The sequence below is a fragment of the Pongo pygmaeus genome, chromosome 13, assembly GCF_028885625.2.
Source record: "Pongo pygmaeus isolate AG05252 chromosome 13, NHGRI_mPonPyg2-v2.0_pri, whole genome shotgun sequence".
NCBI lineage: Eukaryota > Metazoa > Chordata > Mammalia > Primates > Hominidae > Pongo > Pongo pygmaeus.
This window is the reverse complement of record NC_072386.2, coordinates 38,894,275-38,914,827: the sequence shown is the minus strand read 5'-3', so window position 1 is coordinate 38,914,827 and position 20,553 is coordinate 38,894,275. Positions and strand designations below refer to the sequence as shown.

At 38.1% G+C, this 20,553-nt stretch overlaps 1 protein-coding gene across 5 annotated transcripts in view; it reads left to right on the top strand.

The window, feature by feature from the left end:
- The window catches only part of ADAMTSL1 (ADAMTS like 1), a 443,802-nt gene that overhangs the window by 88,482 nt on the left and 334,767 nt on the right, over window positions 1–20,553 (top strand). For all 5 annotated transcript variants that reach the window (XM_063650521.1, XM_054500641.2, XM_063650519.1 and 2 more), the window contains one exon: window positions 11,217–11,453. In XM_063650521.1, the coding sequence (XP_063506591.1) occupies window positions 11,217–11,453 (237 nt within the window). Of the gene's footprint in view, window positions 1–11,216; window positions 11,454–20,553 lie in introns of those variants that run through there.

Genomic DNA, 20,553 nt, shown 5'->3' with positions numbered 1-20,553 from the left:
ATATCCTTTCTTCCACATGATCAATTTGGCTATTGATACTTGTGTTTACTTCACAAAGTTCTCATGCTCTGTTTTTCAGCTCCATCAGGTCATTTATGTTCTTCTCTAAACTGATTATTCTAGTTAGCATTTTGTCTAACATTTTTCAAGGTTCTTAGCTTCCTTGCATTGGGTTAGAACATGCTCCTTTAGCTCGGAGGAGTTTGTTATTACCCACCTTCTGAAGCCTACTTCTGTCAATACATCAAACTCATTCCCCATCCAGTTTTGTTCCCTTGCCGACAAGGAGTTGTGATCCTTTGAAGGAGAAAAGCCTTTCTGGTTTTTGGAATTTTCAGCCTTTTTTCACTGGTTTTTCCTCATCTTAATGGATTTATCTACCTTTGGTCTTTGATTTTGGTGACTGGATGGGGTTTTGGTGTGGACATCCTTTTTGTTGATGTTGATACTATTCGTTTCTGTTTGTTACTTTTCCTCTAACAGTCAGGCCCCTCTGCTGCAGGTCTGTTGGAGTTTGCTGGAGGTCCACTCCAGACCCTGTTTGCCTGGGTATCAGCAGCGGAGGCTACAGAACAGCAAAGATTGCTGCCTGTTGCTTCCTCTGGAAGCTTCATCCCAGAGGGGCACCCACCAGATGTCAGCTGGAGCTCTCCTATATGAGGTGTCTGTTGACCCCTGCTGGGAGGTGTCTCTCAGTCAGGAGGCACAGGGGTTAGGGACCCACTTCATGAGGCAGCCTATCCCTTAGTAGAGCTCTAGCGCTGTGCTGTGAGATCTGCTGTTCTCTTTAGAGCCAGCAGGCAGGAACGTTTAAGTCTGCTGAAGCTGCACCCATAGCCTCCCCTTCACCCAGGTGCTCTGTCCTAAGGAGATGGGAGTTTGATTTGTAAGCCCCTGACTGGAGCTGCTGCCTTTCCTTCAGAGATGCCCTGCACAGAGAGGAGAAATCTAGAGAGGCAGTCTGGCTACAGCAGCTTTGCGTAGCTGCGGTGGGCTCTGCCCAGTTCAAACCTCCGGGGGCTTTGTTTACACTGTGAGTGGAAAACTGCCTACTCAAGCCTTGGTAATGGTGGATGCCCCTACCCCAACCAAGCTCCAGCATTTCAGGTCGACTTCAGACTGCTGGGCTGGCAGTGAGAATTTCAAGCCAGTGGATCTTAGCTTGCTGGGCTCCATGGGGGTGGCATCCACTAAGCTAGACCACTTGGCTCCCTGGCTTCGGCCCCCCTTTTCAGGGGAGTGAATGTTTCTGTCATGCTGACATTCCAGGCGCCACTGGGGAATGAAAAAACTCCTGCAGCTAGCTTGGTGTCTGCCTAAATGGCCGCCCAGGTTTGTGCTTGAAACCCTGGGCCCTGGTTGCGTGGGCACCTGAGAGAATATCCTGGTCTGCACATTGCAAAGACTGTGGGAAGAGCATACTGTCTGGGCCGGATAGCACCGTCCCTCACGCACAGTGCCTCATGGCTTCCTTTGGGTAGGGAAGGGAGTTCCTCAACCCCTTGCACTTCCCTGGTGAGATGACATACCACACTGCTTAGGCTCACCCTCCATGGGCTGCTGCTACTGTCTAACCAGTCCCAGTGAGATGACCTGGGTACCTCAGTTGGAAATGCCGAAATCACCTGCCTTCTATGTTGATCTCACTGGGAGCTGCAGACTGGAGCTGTTCCTATTCTGCCATCTTGCCAGCCCCCGCCTCACTTGTAAATAGAAACATAAGGAACTTGTTTTGCAACAGACCCAAGGAATAGTGACAAGGAATTTATATGCTGAAATCTCTCTCTTATACTAGTCCTTTTCACAACCTGACTTTCCACCACAAATATTTTGGTAAATGCAGTCTGAAAACAAAGCACTGTATAATTGTGTGCTTATGAAGTGAAAGCGTATGCCATGTTACAAAAGGATTATGAATTACTCCTTCAGATATGCTAATTTTGAGGAGGTGGGAGAGAACACTTATTTTAGACTATAATAAAAAATAATAAAAGGTCAGAAATGCTGATTTAAGAAAAGATACTGCTAAATTGGAGTGAATTCAAAGAAAGGGACTAAAAATAATAAAAAGCCTCAAGGAATGAATATTTTCAAAATTGAGAGAATTTAAGACTCTAAAATGACAAACTACAACCAGTCTTAGAAATACCTCTAGGGAACTGGATTCCAAATGTCTGCATTCTTCAAAGGAGAAAGAGTAAAAGCACTGAAACAAAAGCTACCCAGAGGAAAAAAATGAACTTTTAAAACTAAATGTTTTTACTTAGATCAACTCTCAGATGCCTGGAAACATTAAAAACTAGCCTGGCAAAGCATTTGTTTTCAGATAACAAGCTATAATAGAGCAAGGAAGGTGGGGTTGATGATTCATTATATCACACGTTTCATATCTTTTATGTCTGGACCTGAATGAAGACATTGGAACAGTTTAAAGCTGTTCAGTGTATCTGTAACTAGTGTTCTCTTAGTAAACACATAGTAGGGCACACCAGAAGTTTGAATAAATTAGAAAGAGTTCCGTATTATTTTCAAGATCATAGAGTTGTAAATGTATAATTTCACTGAGCATGAACTTGATCTATTGTAAGGTATTAAGATGGTTAATGACTAATTTTCACAAACACTCATTTCCCTTGAATATGTTATTTTTCAAAAGACTTGAGAGTTTGGGGGAAAAGTAAAAGAAATCTGTAAACCTTTTGCACCAGGAAAAAGAACAAAAACAAGGAGTTTTAAACTATACCTAGTATACATGAAAATATGGTGCCCTAAGCCATTTAATCCTAGTTTTGAAAAAAAAAAAGCCTGTTGGCCTTTTCAAAAAGGAGGGAAAATTAGCCAAGAATGGCCTTTACCTGCTATGGCACCATCCTCCAAAACTGACCCCACTTTCTCTTCTTTGCACTTATAGTGATGTGTTACAGATTTAAATATTATGCTCTTAAAATGTAACAGAGTTGTCTCCATGCAGACTGTCTAGACAGGGCAGCAACTATGTCTGTTTAATTTCATTTTACATAGCAGCTAGCAATCTTGCACAAATAAATGCTTTTGATGATAATTTTGATGTTAGTATAATCAGGTGGCCAAAATTTGGGGGTTAAAGCTTAGTACTTTAACATGAATACTTTATAGTGTGTGCTTATAACATTAAATGTTATATAAAATTTACAAATGTCTGGCTATTTTTTAAATAATAAATGATTTCAGCATATTTTATGTTTCTTAATATTGGCCTGTTAAATTTGTTTACATGGAGAAGGAAATATCAATCTGCCTATTCAGAAACTAGGCAAGACTCCCTAACCAACTTTCCTAGTGTCTGAAATGTATTAGTATTCTTGTAAATTTATTCTCATAAATTTTTTTCGAAAGAAAGAAAAAATTAGATATTCCATCAATTAGAAAACTAAGATTTAAATTCCTGCAAGACTTATGAAAGCAGAACTGGAGTTCCCACAATAAAAAATATGACCTCTGTTTCCTTTATTCAATGTGTTAGTCATTCTTTCAACAAATATTTGAGTACCTGGTATGTAACAGAAAGCCAAATGGGAAAAGATTGCTGTCCTTCTGGAGGTTCTGCTGTAGTAGAAGAAGACAGACAATAAAATGTTAAGCACAGTAAATGAGTAAATTATCCGATATACTTGTAGGTGACTAAGTGTTATAGGAAAAAGGAGAGTTAAGCAGGATAAAGACAAATCAGCAGTGGGAATGGGATTGCAGTTTTACACAGAGTAGGCAGCCTAAGCTTTGTGGAGGTGATATTTGAGCAAAGACTTGATAAAGGTGAGGTAATTCGCTCCTCAGAATCTGGGCAAAGAGAATTCCGGGTAGAAGGGATGGATAATGCATGCATCCTAAAGTAAGAGTGTTCCTGGCGTGTCCCTGAAGACGCAGGGCCTTGATTCCAGAAAAATCAAGGGTGACTGGAGCTAAGTGAGCAAGGACAATAGGATGTAATAGGCCTGAGGGATGATGGGGGCTCTCATAAGACCATTCTGGCCACTGTGTTGACAAAACTTTCCAGGAGAGCAAGGGCAGAAGGGAAATTGGGAGACTATTACAAGAACGCAGGCATGACATGATGGCTCCTTGGACTTGGTTGTGATCAGATTCTGTGTTTTTTGTATATAGAAAAATAGTTCTAATGGATTGGATGTGGAAGTCAAATATGGCTCTAAGGCAGTGGTTCTCAAAGCAGGATTGCCAAATTAGCAACATTCACATCACCTGGGATCTTGTTTGAAATGCAAATTATTAAGCCTCACCCCAGGTCTACTGAATCAGAAGCTCTGGAAGGTGGGGCCCCAACAATCTTGTATTTTAAAAAGGCCTTCAGGTGATTTTGATGTACGTTTAAGTTTGAAAACCACTGCTTTAAAGTTTTTGGCCAGGCTGGGTGAGGTGGCTTATGCCGTTAATCTCAGCACTTTGGGAGGCTGAGGCAGGTGGATCTCTTGAGGTCAGGAGTTCAAGACCAGTCTGGCCAACATGGTAAAACCCTGTCTCTACTAAAAATACAGAAAATTAGCCAGGTATGGTGGCACACACCTGTAATCCCAGTTATTTAGGAGGCTGAGGCAGGAGAATTGCTTGAACCCAGGCAGAAGAAGTTGCAGTGAGCCAAGATCATGCCACTGCACTCCAGCCTGGGTGACTAAGCCAGAAAAAAGAAAAACCTTTTGGCCTGAAGAGTATAGAGTTGACATTGACTGGGGTGGGGAATGCTGCAGGGAGAGCACATTTCATGGGGATAGCAGGAGGATCAGGGATTGAGGTTTGGACATGATGAGTCTTAGATGTCCAGATGGCAAGTGAGCAGTTGTCTACAGTAGTCCCCCCTTATCCTCAGGGAATATGCTCCAAGAGCCGCAGTGGATGTCTAAAACTGCAGATAGTACCTAGCCCTACAGATACTAACACAGATATATTCTTATACACACATACAATGCATGTATCTATGTACATATGTAAGAAAATATAGATATTTTCTCATACATACGTATGATAAAGTTTAATTTATAAATCACATTGAGAAATTAGCAAAAATAATAAAATAGAATTTTAACATTTAATATTATTGATAGAATTTTTCTAACAATATTCTGTAATAAACTCTATTGTACTGTTATAACTCTATTGTAACTATGCAGTTATAACTCTATGCTATTACAACTCTACTATAACAACATGCTGCAATAAAACTTACGTGAATGTGATCTCTCATTCTCTCAAAATATCTTATTGTGCTGTGCTCACCTGTTCTCAAACTGTGGGTGACTGTGTGTAACTAAAACCCCAGAAAGTAAAACCACAGACGAGGGGGACTACTGTATATAAGTCTGAATTTCAAGTGAGGAGGTCTGAGTTGCAGATAGAAATTGAAACATTGATTTTTTTTTCCGATAACAAAATATAGTACATTGGACTTTATCAATGGATATTTGCTATTCAGTGGTTTCATCTTAACTTTGAATAAAAGATACAGAAAGCCAAGTAACAAAGACCAAAATATCTAAAAGAGGCAGCCCACCATCTACTTAGGTGTGCTAAAAGATTCGAAAGCTTCAGAGGATATATTTTCCAGAACATTTATCCATTTATTATAGAGCAGCCTTTTATGGTAATCTTTTCTTGTTTTACTGTCAGTAAATTGAGGGTTCCTAATATTTTGAGGGTAAAACAACTGGTAACATTTTCTAACATCATCCAGTAGCTGGTAAATTTCTACATATGTTTTTAACATAAAGTGGTTATCCGCAGTTGTTGGAGGATAGAGTAGATGCCTTGCTAGGCAATTCTAATTGTATTTTCTTACACAGTAACTGTTATGGAGAGTGAGTGATTAGGACAGTGTAGAGGAGCATTATGGGGTTTAAGTACATTTCTAAGAGGGGAAAATTAAGTCAGAAGCATGGATTTTTTTTTTCGGTTACTACAGTACATGTAGTCATCTGAATATGATTTCCAAGGTTCTTGATACTGTCAGATACAAATATCGATTCTACACATAAAAGCATTAATAGGATGGCACTCATATAATAGGTTAAATGAAACAACAAAATTAATAGAATAGGACAACCACTGAATATTTAAGGGAAGAGGAAAAACAGAGGTATGTCTCTCTGAAGGAAAATGCCCTCTTTAAAAAGAATGAAAACAAAGAAAAATTAACGCTTCTCCTGACTCTGAATCTACATTAAGTATATTTTTCAAAGTCATTTTAAAAACCTTTTACATGCTGCCACCTTAGCTGCTACAATAGAATCTTGTACATTTCACCCGGTGAGTAAACTGGGAACCCTGACCCTCCTTTGTCCCACAGTGTAATCTGATCTACTGTCATCATCAGGAGACATCTGGGATCCATCTTATCTTTCCCACTGGATAGTTGATTAACCAGAAAATGTTTTGAATTGGATTCATATATGGCAGAACTCCATGGACTTTATGAATTATAATGGGAGCAAATAAAAGGTCGGATTTTATTTTTGTGCTTCTAAAGAGGAGAGCTCTGACACGGTTCGAATTGAGTGCTTAAAACTTGGGGATAAAAATGATTATATTAAATGGCTAAATACAATAATTCGTGGGATCATGTGATTATTTCAAAGAAAATAAACTTTTATAGTGAGGAAGTCTTAGCCCAGTAACAAGACACAGAGCTGTCAATCCACAGGTACATTTAGAGTTTATTGGAAATAGGCAGGAAACCAAGAAAAAAAGTATTAGATTGCTTTCTCTTGCTCCATTTCTATTTGATGGCAATTCTGGAGATGTATGAGGGGCTGGAAGTGGGAGTCTGTAGTCCTGTGCATCCCTCCCACACTATATTTTTTGCCAGGTTCTTGCTAGGGGATGGAATGCATTTGGTCCATATAACTACTAGACTTTTTGACTATCTTAATTGTCTCCATCAATGCTTTCTATGAGCCAAGTTCAGTGCAAAAATATATTAATACATGTAAGCATATTTAAACCATAATTCTTTTGTTTTATTCTTTATTTTAAATATGCCAATTTAAAGTTTATTATTCTTACCACTAGGGTATTATGAGAGCAGAAATCCCACATTATATATATTTAGTACATTCTACATTCAGTATTCCTTAAAGAAAACTACCTCTCATGGTTAAAACTGATTACTTGTGGTATCAAAAAGCATCTCTCCAAAAGCTGGTATTTCAAAGATGATGTTAAGTATTTTTCAAAACAGTTAGGTTATCAGTTTCTAAATCTTACTTTTAGAAGAGTCAGGCACAATGGCTCACACCTGTAATCCCAGCACTTAGCGAGGCAGAGGTGGAAGGATAGCGTGAGTCCAGGAGTTCCAGACCTGTCTGAGCAACTTCGAGACATGCCTGGAGAATGAAGGGCGAGACCCCATTCACCGCAAAAGGAAAAAAAGAAAAAGACCAAAAAACCCCACAAAAGGATCAGGAAGTATAATGGTTTCATGGACCAATTTATAATTAAAAACCAAACACTTTGTAGATGGTAAATCTCTATACAAATTATTTTTATTAGCATACTTGTGGAACAACAGGTTACAATGACTGCTTGAGTTTCCACTCTTGCAGCTGGATGATCCCAGATGCATTAGGGGTTCAATGGATGTCTTTAACTATGCTTGAAATGTTTTGGGTTCAAAGAAAGAACGTTTGCCAAATCCTTCTTCACCTTAATTTTTAAACATGTGTATTTCAAGTGAAATTTGATTCATATGTTTCTGATTCATTTACACTTAAATCATCAAAATGTTATTTTGTAAAAGCTATTTGATGTCTAAGAAGCTTTCTAAACCTGTTTTATAAGTTTTCTTCAGTCCTTTTTCTTAAAACAGGAAGTTGCATTTTGCCAAGTACAAATAAACTCAAACACTAAAAAGGTTCAGGTTCAGTTTCCAACTCTGAACGCCAGGTTTTAAGTGCATTCTCAATTTAGCAAAATATATTTTCCCACCCCTACAAAAATATGGGTGGAAGGAAAGACAGTAGTGATAAAACTGAGTAAAGATGTTCATAAGCATTATTCTTCTCAGAGCTATTTATCTAGTTGTGAAACCATAAAATTTGTAACAGGTGTTCCTGAAGCCATTAGATACAGGTGACTTGCAAATAAGAACATCTGTCTGCATGTTGATTCTCTATGATGTGTCTAAATATGTTTACTGTGTTTGTCACAGAAAACAGAACCTAAAGGTCTTAACATTTTAACTTCGTTGTTTTACCTTTGACTGCCTTTAGGTCTTATTTGTCTTAGGAAAGGTGGGAAGAACCAACACAATTTATTGAACAGAAGGGAATCATAGGAGACTCTGTAGAGGTTTTATGTCTGTACTAAGATGATATTGCATTATCAATTTAAAAACATAATTGACACTTTTCTCAGAATTGGAAACGTGCAGAAAATTTTCTCTGGTTCATATTAAGAGGTCTCTTAATTATATCTTCCGCTCATTAAGGCAGAGGTGATTCAGCCTGACCCTTCTAGCTGTTTCACTTGTATAGAAAAAGGAGGCAAAGGAAATTTTAAGAGGAGTTTGGAACCATTTCAAACAATTTCCTCAATGTTCTGCTGTATTGTATTTCAGTATAATAAAGTACTGTACCCTCAGTACAATGTACTCTATTTCTTCTGTACTTGTACTGAGTAATCAAGTGACTCCTGGGATGATAGGCACTATCAAATGAAAATACTGTATTTAAACATTGCTAAACTGTCAGTTCAACTGTAGACGCTCCCATTCAATGACCGGGAACTTGTGGATCATATAAAGGTAGGTTTATTAAACATGCTAAGCAGGGGAGAGCAGCACCTTGACAGAGACTCTACCGTATCTCAAGTGGGGAAATTTAAGGAAGGCTATGTGTAGAGTTTGGGGGCAGTTGTTTGTTATAGAGTTGTTTTAGGGCAGAAGTTAGTAAGTGAGGTCTAGGCAGATATTGGTAGAATTTGTAAATTAGGCAAGCGGAAGTCTTGTCTTTGGAATGTGAGTTCATTAAGAGTTAATATTAAATCAGTTTCTCTGTGCTCTACAACATATGGTCTGAAAGGAGCTGGTGTTAAACATTTAAAGTTGTTTGTGGCCAGTTGCAGTGGCTCATGCCTGTAATCCCAGCACTTTGGGAGGCCAAGGCAGGTGGATCACCTGAGGTCAGGAGTTCGAGACCAGCCTGGCCAACATGGCAAAACCCCATCTCTACTAAAAATATAAAAAAATGAGCTGGGTGTGGGGGCACGCGCCTGTAATCCCAACTGCTCAGAAGGCTGAGGTAGGAGAACTGCTTGAACCCAGGAGGCGGAGGTTGCAGTGAGCCGAGATCACGCCACTGCACTCCACCCCAGGAGACAGAGCGAGACTCCATCTCAAAAAAAAAATAAATAAATAAAGTTAATTTGTACTGTATGTCATGATTTGATACAATTTACCTGTGTTGTAGTAATTCATAATATAGTTTTGCTGGTTGTAGGTAGTTTTTGTTTTATTTTATAAAATAAACATGTAAACAGCCTGTACAGCACACATATTTATTTATTTATGGATCTTAAAAATTTTAAACTGCATCCTATTATCTAAAAAATTAATAAGTAGTAACTTTTATTCATACTCTTTTCAGACAATATTCAAAATGTTAAGCCTTGCTGGGTGCCTGTGTATCTATACCTATGTTATATACATTATTCTTTTCCTTTACTGCTATGTTTTATTCACTCTGAGAATACATAATACTAACAGTAAAATGTCTTTGACATTTTATATTGTATTTTGAACAATTTCATGTTCATCCTAAATGAATATTTGTTTCTACCCCACATTGCCTAGAAAGAATTTGTGCTCCCTCAACTACCAGAGCCTTATATGCTCTTTAGTAGTATCACTAATGTTTTGGAAAAGAGTCAAAATTTTCAATGCTGTTTGAGAATGCTTATTTAAAGGTAAAGAGATTTTTCAGAGAAAGAAACCTTATATAAGAGAACTCTCACAATGATAATGTAGTAACAGGCAACTGCTGCAGGCCACATGGAAATCCTTTATTTAGAACAAAAAATTAGAATAAAAGCCTTTCTACAGCTGGAGAGTCGACAACAGTCTTCCATAGTAAATTTTAATCTGAAGGCTTGTGGAATAAGATAAACCTATCAAAAAGCCCTTCCAAGGGATAGGCAATATTTGCCTTTTTAAAATTAAATCTTACTTGCTTTTACTGAGATTTATTATTCTTTAGATAATGGCCATTGTTAGCCATAGTTTTACATTTTAAATTGCCTTTATGAAACTTACATCAAAAAGATTCTTATTTTCCATTGATCTCTAACAATATAATTTAAAATTCAAATTGAGAGAATCTCCTAACACTCTATCCCTTTGTCTTCTGTGGCCTCATTAAATAATCATAGTAATAGCTACCATCTACGCAGTATATTCCTTGTGCGTATATTTGGCCAGCATGAGCTCATGAACTTCTCACAACAACCTTGAGAGCTGTGCAGTTATTGCCTCTGTTCTAACACAAGACTAGGCTTCCCTATGTTAGAATAGGGGCAATTACTCTGCACTGCATTGCAGCCACCCACCCATCTAAGGAGGAAGTCCATGCTCTTTCCATTCTGCCATGCTGCCTTAAGCCAAAGCAATTCATATATAAATGATTTCATATTTTTTGTTCCCCATGTTTAATTCTAGATATTATGCAACCTAAGTCCTAGACAAAAAATTACAACTCCACAAAAACTTTTTGAATGAAATTTTTATAACTTCTTACTGCTAGTTATTCAAATAAACAATTGTCATTGCTCTCAATATCAGAACTGAAAGAGACAAATAATTTCAACTAATCCTCTGACTTTACTAGGTTGTACTTATAAGGAAGTCAAAATGATAGTACAGTGTGGAAGAAATCATGAACCAATAGACAACTTTCAAAACATGTATGTCCCACCTAATCAGAATATCTATTTCAAGCCAATTATTTTTCCATTTAAACTCAATCAGAAAATGTATTTTGAGGTGATTGCTTTCTCAGATTTCTACATTTTGAAAGTCAAATAATCATATAACCTCTAAGATGATATTATAAGTTCCATCTATCATGACCAGGACATTTGTTTTGCTTTCTAAGACCTAAGCAGACCATATAGCTGCTCTGGTTTCATATTTGGGGCTATCCTCTTAATCTCTGTATGTCCTTTCTCTCTTTTTTCTCCAGGACTGCCCACCAGAAGCAGGTGATTTCCGAGCTCAGCAATGCTCAGCTCATAATGATGTCAAGCACCATGGCCAGTTTTATGAATGGCTTCCTGTGTCTAATGACCCTGACAACCCGTGTTCACTCAAGTGCCAAGCCAAAGGAACAACCCTGGTTGTTGAACTAGCACCTAAGGTCTTAGATGGTACTCGTTGCTATACAGAATCTTTGGATATGTGCATCAGTGGTTTATGCCAAGTAAGTGCTGATTTGTTCTCATTCAACTTTTCCAGAGGGTTTCAGTGTCCTTGTGTAAATGGTTTACATAGTCTCACTCTCTGAATCACTCATCTTTACACTTTTTAGAGTTTATAAATGGTGAAAGATTTGAAAATTAAGGTATGATTTCAGTGAAAACTACCAAGTGTTGTATTGTGTGAAGGAAAAGTAGACTAGAGTTATTTTTCTTTCCTTGAGTGTCACTTGAATATAAAAAAATAAAAATTTTTGAATAGTGTTTATCAATTATGTACTAGACTTTGAAATTACCCCCTGGATTGGCTATTCCTGAAGTGTGTGTTTGTGTATGTGTGTGTGTGTGTGTGTGTGTGTGTGTATGTATTTAGAGGCCTTGATTTTCATTTACTCAGTTTCAGAATAAATCAAGTAAGACCAATTCTAAAATCCCCAAGTAAACTATAGGAAAACTTGCTACTTTACTATAATTTCCATTGTATTGAAAATTCAGACACACTGTAGAGAAAGTCGTGAAAGAGCCAGCTAGGTTGGACTTAAGCCAGTTAAATCTTTAAAACAGGATTACAAAAAGGTTTGATTTCTGGTATCCATCCATTCATCAATGTCTACTCTAGGTAGGGAATTAGTAAGGTGAAGAAGAGTTTGTATGTTTGTCATGTCTTTGCCATCTTTATTTTCAAGTCCACTTTTTGGATTAGGATGACCAGTCTAGTTTTTGGAGCAAGCAGTTGCTATTGTTTTTCTGTGTGCTATATTTGACTATATACTTTTATATTTCATGAAGCAGACACAAAATTTTGAGAGTATTTGCCTTTTCCAATATGATATCAGCTGAAATTTTCTCTCTTCAGAATCTATAATATCATGGCTAGGAATGTAAGAGAAATATAAAATATGTTTTAGTAATTTGTTGTTTCAAATTCATTTTTTTAAAACTTAAATCTATATTTGGATGTAAAGGCAAAAACCATAGTGTAAATGACTATAAGAGATGTGAGATGTCAGGCAAGGTTTTATGCATACAAGAGGGAAACAGACATAGTCAGCCTTCATAAAGTTTAAAATCATGAGGCAGAGAAACTGGTGTCATATAGGAGAATGCAGATGATGAAACATATCTTAAGGTTTCCTTATATACAAGAGATATATGAATTTCAGGTGTAAATCTGAATATGGAATTTTACTATTTTAAAGCTAGAAAGGGCCTTAGAGTTATTCAATCAACACTCTAAAAAGCAATATATCTGAACAAATCGTTTCTGATCTTTGCTATTTACTTCCTCCTCTAGGACTCTTAGTGGTAATGAAATGGAATTAGGGAATCTGAAAAATCTTTAGGAATAGTAGAGAATTGTAAAGCAAATAGATTTAGAAAGGGGACTGTGTTGTAGGGAATGGCAAACAAAAGAATAATAACTCCCTACGTATGTATACTGTTTGAGTAAAAGCAAGGAAGATTTCCATTTTAGAAGTGAAAAAACCGAGGACCAGAAAATATGCTTGATCTTCTGAAAGCTGTATGTTTGGTCATGCCAAAAATGGGACTAAATTCCACATCTCCTGAGATCCAGTTCAATGTTATTGCTACTATATTACTCTCCTGAATGAACCAAAATAAACAAGACAGCTCAGCAAATTAGGTTTCATTTGTTTCTTTTGCATGGGAGTTCAACGTGGCATATTTTTTCCTAAACTAATCCTGCCAGCAGGCCTCATGTACCTTAGCAACTGAAAGAGAATCCTATCTCAGTTGCTAAGGAAAAAATTTCATATATAATAAATATGGAGTGATAGTACTGGACTTTGGGTTACAAGTATAAACATGCTTTAACTTAGATTCTTATGAGTATGACAGATTTGAGAGCAAATGTAAATTATACCGTATTTGAAAAGCACCGTGACTTATACATAGAAATAATGACTGGTTATTATTATTATTTTCTTCATTTATTTGTCTTGTTAGAGGCAATCATGTAGTAAAGGCGATGGAAAAACAAAGATTGCATTTAAGCACTAACAAGAAATTTAGTTTGGCTGGAGAGCCAGATAAGACCTAGCTATGCAGTAAGAAGAGGGAGGTAGTTTGGGAGAGAATCATGGAGGCTTGAATGGCAGACAGGACGTGGTAAACCATGGATGACCATAGTCTCACCTTGATAGAAAATGACAGCATAGCTACAGAGATTTGTCATTCATATGCACTAATTTATTTCAGGGATACCTGTTTAATACTCTTCAAAGAGCCGCATTCTCAAGACTGGTTCTTTAACTCTTAAATAGAATCACAGAGTCCTGGACTTTCTAAAGCCAGAAGATAGCTTAGCAATTCACAGTTATTGCTGTTTCATAGAAGAGGAAACTGAGACCTGGAGACTGTCCTGAGATCACGAATAATTTGGGTGGCATGTGTTTATTGTAAATTTCTTCAGGAAAGTTCTAGAATCATTGCTATTTATAATATATACCTAATTCTTACTCGGTAGTAATAGAGCATCATACGAGGTAGTAGTAGTAATGATAATAGCTTCCATTTTTGAATGACTACCATATATAGGTACTTTATTTTTTTTTTCAAATATTTACGGTTCTGCATGTTAGACATCATTATCCTTATTTCACAGATGAAGAAACTGGAGGCTCAGGTTGATTTTGTGTCTTGCCCAGAGACACCCAGCTCTGTCTGAGTTCAAAACTCCTATTCTTTCCAGTGAGGCCAGTTATACAGAGGCTCACACCATTTGGTAATGGTCCCCAGATTTGGCTGCCTATCAGAATCACCTGGAGAGCTCTTAAAAGACACAACTCTTAAGCCCTGTCTTCCAGAAATTCAGATTTATTAATTCTATGTATTGAAAACACTTTTCTTATGATCCTGTCATGGCCAGATTCACTTACAGATTGGAAAGCAGACAGAATTTAAAGTCAAAAGACATGAGTTGGGGGCCAGGCGTGGTGGCTCATGCCTGTAATCTGGGCATTTTGGTAGGCTGAGGAGGGCGGATCACCTGAGGTCCAGAGTTCGAGACCTGCCTGGCCAACATGGCGAAACCCTGTCTCTGCTGAAAATACAAAAATTAGCCAGGCGTGATGGCAGGTGCCTGTATTTGCAGCTGTTTGGGAGGCTGAGGCAGGACAATGGCTTAAACCTGGGAGGCGGAGGTTGCAGTGAGCCAAGATTGCACCACTGTACTCCAGCCTGGGTGACAGAGCAAGACTCCATCTCTAAATAAGTAAATAAATAAATAAATAAATAAATAAATAAATAAAACATGAGTTTCAATCTAGCTCCTCTTTAACGAACTGTGTAATCTTGGTCAAGATACGCAACGTCCCTAAGCTCTATTTTTCAATCTGTGGAAAATGAATTGTCTCCTAGACCATAGTGTACCAAAGTGAGATAATATATGTGAAAATGTTTAATAAACTGTAAAGTGCTGTAGAAATGTAGAAGACTCTGAAAATTTTAAGTTGAAAAATATATTAAACTAGTGATTCCCTGTATAAGATTTTATAACTGTAACATTTCAAAAAACTTCCCAGGATGTGACAAGTAACAAACTTCTTAATTGGTTAGGTAATGACTTTAAAAAAACAAAAAGAGACCTTCTACCGTGTACTGTCCCCATCATCATTTCACAATTGAAACGTTCATCACAAGGAAGTAGTAAGAACCCAATTTCAGAATAAAGGACAATTCTTTGAAATGGAGATAGTTTGTCTTATGAGAAAGTTACTGCCCCTTACTTTTCTCTTTTTTTTCCCCCCTCCCAGAGCACAGAAATTGTCACTAATAGCACTTCACAGCCCAGCGTTTGAAAGCAGGGCCTTTGAGATGATCTAGTCCAGCCCCAGGAAATCATTGTATGATTTTCCCAGGATCCTATGGCTAGTTAATGACAGACTAGAGGTCAGAGAGTGCTGGTGTTTATCAACATTTTCTAACTATGCTCCCTACATTATTTCTTCCGTTTATCCCATGGGCTGAGATTTTGTCTAGCTGTAATTCTGTCATTAATATTATGAAAATAATAGGTTTAATTTTTTCAAAATAAAACCTTTTCAAACCACATTCTCTCCCTTTCTCTCCCTCTCTCCCTCCTAGAATCTGATAATCATCCCCAGCGAGTGATTGTGTTATTCCTCTTCACCTTGCATCTCAGACTGAGAAACACTGGGGATTCTTATTTGCTCATTATCATTCTAGACTAGATGAAGTTAGAGAGAAGGCTGAGCTAGGGAGGCAATTTGTCATTGTATGAATAGTTAAAGACAAGAGGCTCTGGAATCATACCCTCTAGGTTGGAATCTAAGCTCCACCACTCATTGGCATGTGCGTTTGAGCAAGTTCCTAAGCCTCAGTTTTGTCATCTGCAAAATGAGGATAATAATTGTAAAAATGGGATTAGAATGAAGATTAAGTAATCAAGTGCATTTAAAGTGCTTACTATGAGCTTGATAAATACTACTCGTATTAATTGTACCCAAGTTATTTCTTATCTTTTTCTTTTTCTTCCTTAGAGCATTTCTGAGTACATGATTTAATATAGTTATACATACGAAAGGGGTACTGACTTCCCAATGAATGAACAGACCTTCTGTTAATTTCCTATTGCAGTCATCTTTTGCAAATAGTTCCACAGTGTACAATTATCAACTCCTGATCCAGGGCAGTGAATTGCATCCTGTACAGAGTTAATGAGCCATCACAAATAGGATCAGTTCTATTAGTACTGCTGTTATTCATTTATTTTCATTATCCAAATTACCCCTATTTATATTTGTTGTAAAGCACAAAGCTGGTTTCTGTTTTAAATATATTTTTTAAAAGAGTAGCATAAATTTGCGGACAGAACATGGGCTGCTGTTAAAAATAATTTTGAGGTTATTTTGAAAGCAAATAGAGAAAAGTATGTTTTATTTTTGTAATTAATAGAATTCATCAGATGATACCTGATATATGTCAAAAGAAAAAGTATGATTATAAACAAGTCTTTTATCATGAATCTGCATATTTATAATATTGCTTATTGCTATTTCAAAAAATTAAGCATTTCAAAAAGAGAAAGAAGAATTCCTTTCAAGTAATGCCTTATATAATATTGTTTTAAGATGAATAATACAGTACAGAAATAAGCAATAAAATGAATCACAGAGTTTTGATGTCTTTATTCTGGCAACATCAAAATGAACCATATTTCTAACAAAGAAATTCTTTTCATTTTTAATAATTCCTGTGGTGAGTAGTTTGAAATAAATTGAATAGAATGATTATTTCTCCATCTCTGTCTGTGACCTAAGTCACTAGTATCAAATGTCCACTAGTTATTCCAAAGGTGATGATGTCAGAAATAAGGCGTTGGACATTTTTTTCTTCTGTACTTTATAATCTAATTCCACATGGAAGCATGGTGTTGCTTAAAATATTTAGTGCATAATCTTTCTTATTCTCCTCTTTTCATAGCATAGTAAAGATAAAAAACTACTACTTACTAGTTGAATTTCCTTAGTTTCTGAATCTTGTTTACGCATTCTTCCAACAATCTGCTGTATGTTGATTATTGAGGATATAAAATTGATTAAGATCTCTTTCCATAGGAGTGATACATTTTTAGAGTTATTGTGAAAAACTTTTAAAAATGTATTTGTCTAACAAATTTTACTTAGGAATTAACAGTATGCTAAATACTGAAAATACATTAATGGACAAGAAGGATAGTCCCTGCCCTTCCAGAATTTTCACTGTGAGAGGAGATAAGTAAATAGGAAAGTGTACTATAGTCACTATACTATATTGCCCTCACTGTAAATGGGGACCTCTTTCTAAAATACAGATTTGGTTTCATTTATCATCTGTTTGAATCATTTCCATTGTATTTTTTTTTTTGCCTTCAGGTTTAAAAAATCCCAAATTCCTTTACATGGTGGCTTAAAACAACAGAAATTTATTCTCTCACAGTTCATTAGGCCAGAATTCAAAAATCAAAGTGTCATCAGAACCATGCTTTCTCTGAGGCTCTGGGTGGAATCCTTTGCCTCTTTTGCCTCTTCCTAACTTCTAATAGTAGCCGTCAATCCTTACTCTTTCTTAACTTGCGGCTGCATCACTTTAATCTCTGCCTCTGTTATCAAATAGCATTCTACCCTCTGTGTCTGTGTCTTCACCTCTTCTTACAAGGACAGCAATCATATTAAATTGAGCCCACCCTAATGGATTATGAATTCATCTCAATTTGGTTACATCTGCAAAGATTCTATTTCCTAAAAAGGTCACATTTATAGGCATCAGAGGTTTTGACTTTAGCTTATCTTTTGGGGGAGACACAATTCAACCCATGACAGCCAGCTGTCTGGCTCCCAAATTTACATCCTTCCCATGTGACAAATATTCACCTGATCCCAATATCCCAAAAGTTTTAACCCATTTCAGAGTCAACTCTAACTCTAAAATATTATCAATTCAAAAAGTTCCAAATTCTATCAGCTGAATCAGCTGTGGGTGAGACTTGGATATGGTGCATCCTGGGACATCATTTGTCTCCATCTGTGCACATTTGAAACCAAAAATAAGTTATCTGCTTCCAAAATACAATGGTGGGACAAGCAGAAGCAGATTCCCATTCCCACTCAAAAAGGGAAAAACACAAAAGAAAAAGGGATCATAGGTCCTAAGCATGTCTGATACCGAGCAGGAAAAAAATCCACTAGATTTCAAGGCCTGAGAATAATCCTTGTGGCTCAGTGCTTCATTCTATGTGCCTACCAAGGAGGCAGCCCTTCCCTCTCAGCTCAAGGAGGTAAAGTCAGCCCAGGCTTCTGCATCTGTGGCTCAGACCTAAGAGTCATTCTTCTTTCACTTTGTCCCATCTCTGGGACATTTATTCTAGGCTGTCAGTATTTCTGCTGGTATGAAATTCTCAGAAATCACATCAGTCTTTCTTGCAATTAACAGGTGTCCAAGCTGTCAAACCAGGGGGTCCTTTACAGTTCTTTTCTGAATAACTGCATCTCTATTCCTGGCTTCTGCTAAGATGTTTGAGGGATTCATGAGTCACATGCCTAATTTCTTTAGCAAATGGTTATCTAGCCATAACCTTGGCCCTGTTACCAGAGCACACTACCTAAATAAGCTGAAAATGTTTCAAATAATCAAATGCTAGTACCTTTTTGCTGAACAGTTCATCTCTCAGTTTCTCTCTTTGCTCTCACATTTTACTATAAGTACCAAGGAGAAACCAGGCTGTAGTCATCCACACTGTGTTTAGAAATCTACTCAGCTAAGTATATAAGTTTATTGATTGATATGGTTTGGCTGTGTTCTGACCTAAATCTCACCTTGAATTGGAACTCCTACAATTCTCACATGTTGTGGGAGGAACCCGGTGGGAGGTGATTGAATTATGAGAGCAGATCTTTCCTGGGCTGTTCTCATGATAGTGAATGAGTCTCATGAGATCTGATGGTTTTAAAAAGGGAAGTTTCAGGCTGGGTGCAGTGGCTCACACCTGTAATTCCAGCACTTTGGGAGGCTGAGGCGGGTGGATCATGAGGTCAGGAGATTGAGACCATCCTGGTTAACATGGTGAAACCCCATCTCTACTTAAAAATACAAAAAATTAGCCAGGTGTGGTAGAGGGCACCTGTAGTCCCAGCTTCTCTGGAGGCTGAGGCAGGAGAATTGCTTGAACCGGGGAGGCGGAGGTTGCAGTGAGCCAAGATTGCGCCACTGCACTCCAGCCTGGGTGACACAGTGAGACTCCATCTCAAAATAAAATAAAATAAAATAAAATAAAATAAAAAGGGGAGTTTCCCTGCACAAGCTCTCTTCTGTTGTCTGCTGCCATGTGAGACATGGCTTTCACCTTCTGCAATGATTGTGAGGCTGCCCCAGCCACATGAAACTGTAAGTCTAATAAACCTCTTTCTTTTGTAAATTCCTCAGTCTTGGGTATGTTTATAAGCAGCGTGAAAATGGACTAATACAGTGAATTGGTACCAGTAGAGTAGGGTGCTGCTGAAAAGATACCTGAAAATATGGAAGCAACTTTGGAACTGGACAACAGGCAGGAGGAAAAAGTGGTTTCGTGGGCTGGGCCCAGGATCCCCATGCTGTGTGCACCCTAGGGACTTGGTGCCCTGCATCCCAGCTGCTCCAGCCATGGCTGAAAGGGGTCAATGTAGAGCTCGGGCCGTAGCTTCAGAGGGTGCGAGCCCCACGCCTTAGCAGCTTCCATGTGGTGTTGAGCCTGTGAGTGCACAGAAGTCAAGAATTAAGGTTTGGAAACCTCCGCCTAGATTTCAGAAGATGTATGGAAACACCTGAATGCCCAGTCAGAAGTTTGCCACAGGGGCGGGGCTGTCATGGAGAACCTCTGCTAGGACAGTGCAGAAGGGAAATGTGAGGTCGGAGCCTCCACACAGAGTGCCTACTGGGACACCACCTAGTAAAGCTGTGAGACAAGGGCCACCATCCTCCAGACCCAGAATGGTAGATTCACTGACTGCTTGCACTGTGTGCCTGGAAAAGCTTCAGACACTCAACATCAGCCAGTAAAAGCAGCCAGGAAGGAGGCTGTACCCTGCAGAGCCACAGGGACGGAGCTGCCCAAGACCATGGGAACCCACCTCTTGCATCAGCATGATCCAGATATGAGACATGGAGTCAAAGGAGATCACTTTGGAGCTTTAAGATTTGACTGCCCTGATGGATTTTGGACTTGAGTGGGGCCTGTAGTCCCTTTGTTTTGGCCAATTTCTCCCATTTGGAATGGCTGTATTTACCAAATGCCTATAGCCCCATGGTGTCTAGGAAATAACTAACGTGCTTTTGATTTTACGGGCTCATAGGCGGAAGGGACTTGCCTTGTCTCAGATGAGACGATGGACTGTGGGCTTTTGAGTTAATGCTGAAATGAGTTAAGACTTTTGGGGGACTGTTGAGAAGGATGATTGTATTTTGCGATATGAGAAGGGGATGAGGTTTGGGAGGGGCTAGAGTGGAATGATGTGTTTTGGCTGTGTCCCCACCCTAATCTTACCTTGAATTGTAACTCCCACAATTCCCATGTGTTGTGGGAGGATCCCATTGGGAGGTGATTGAAAT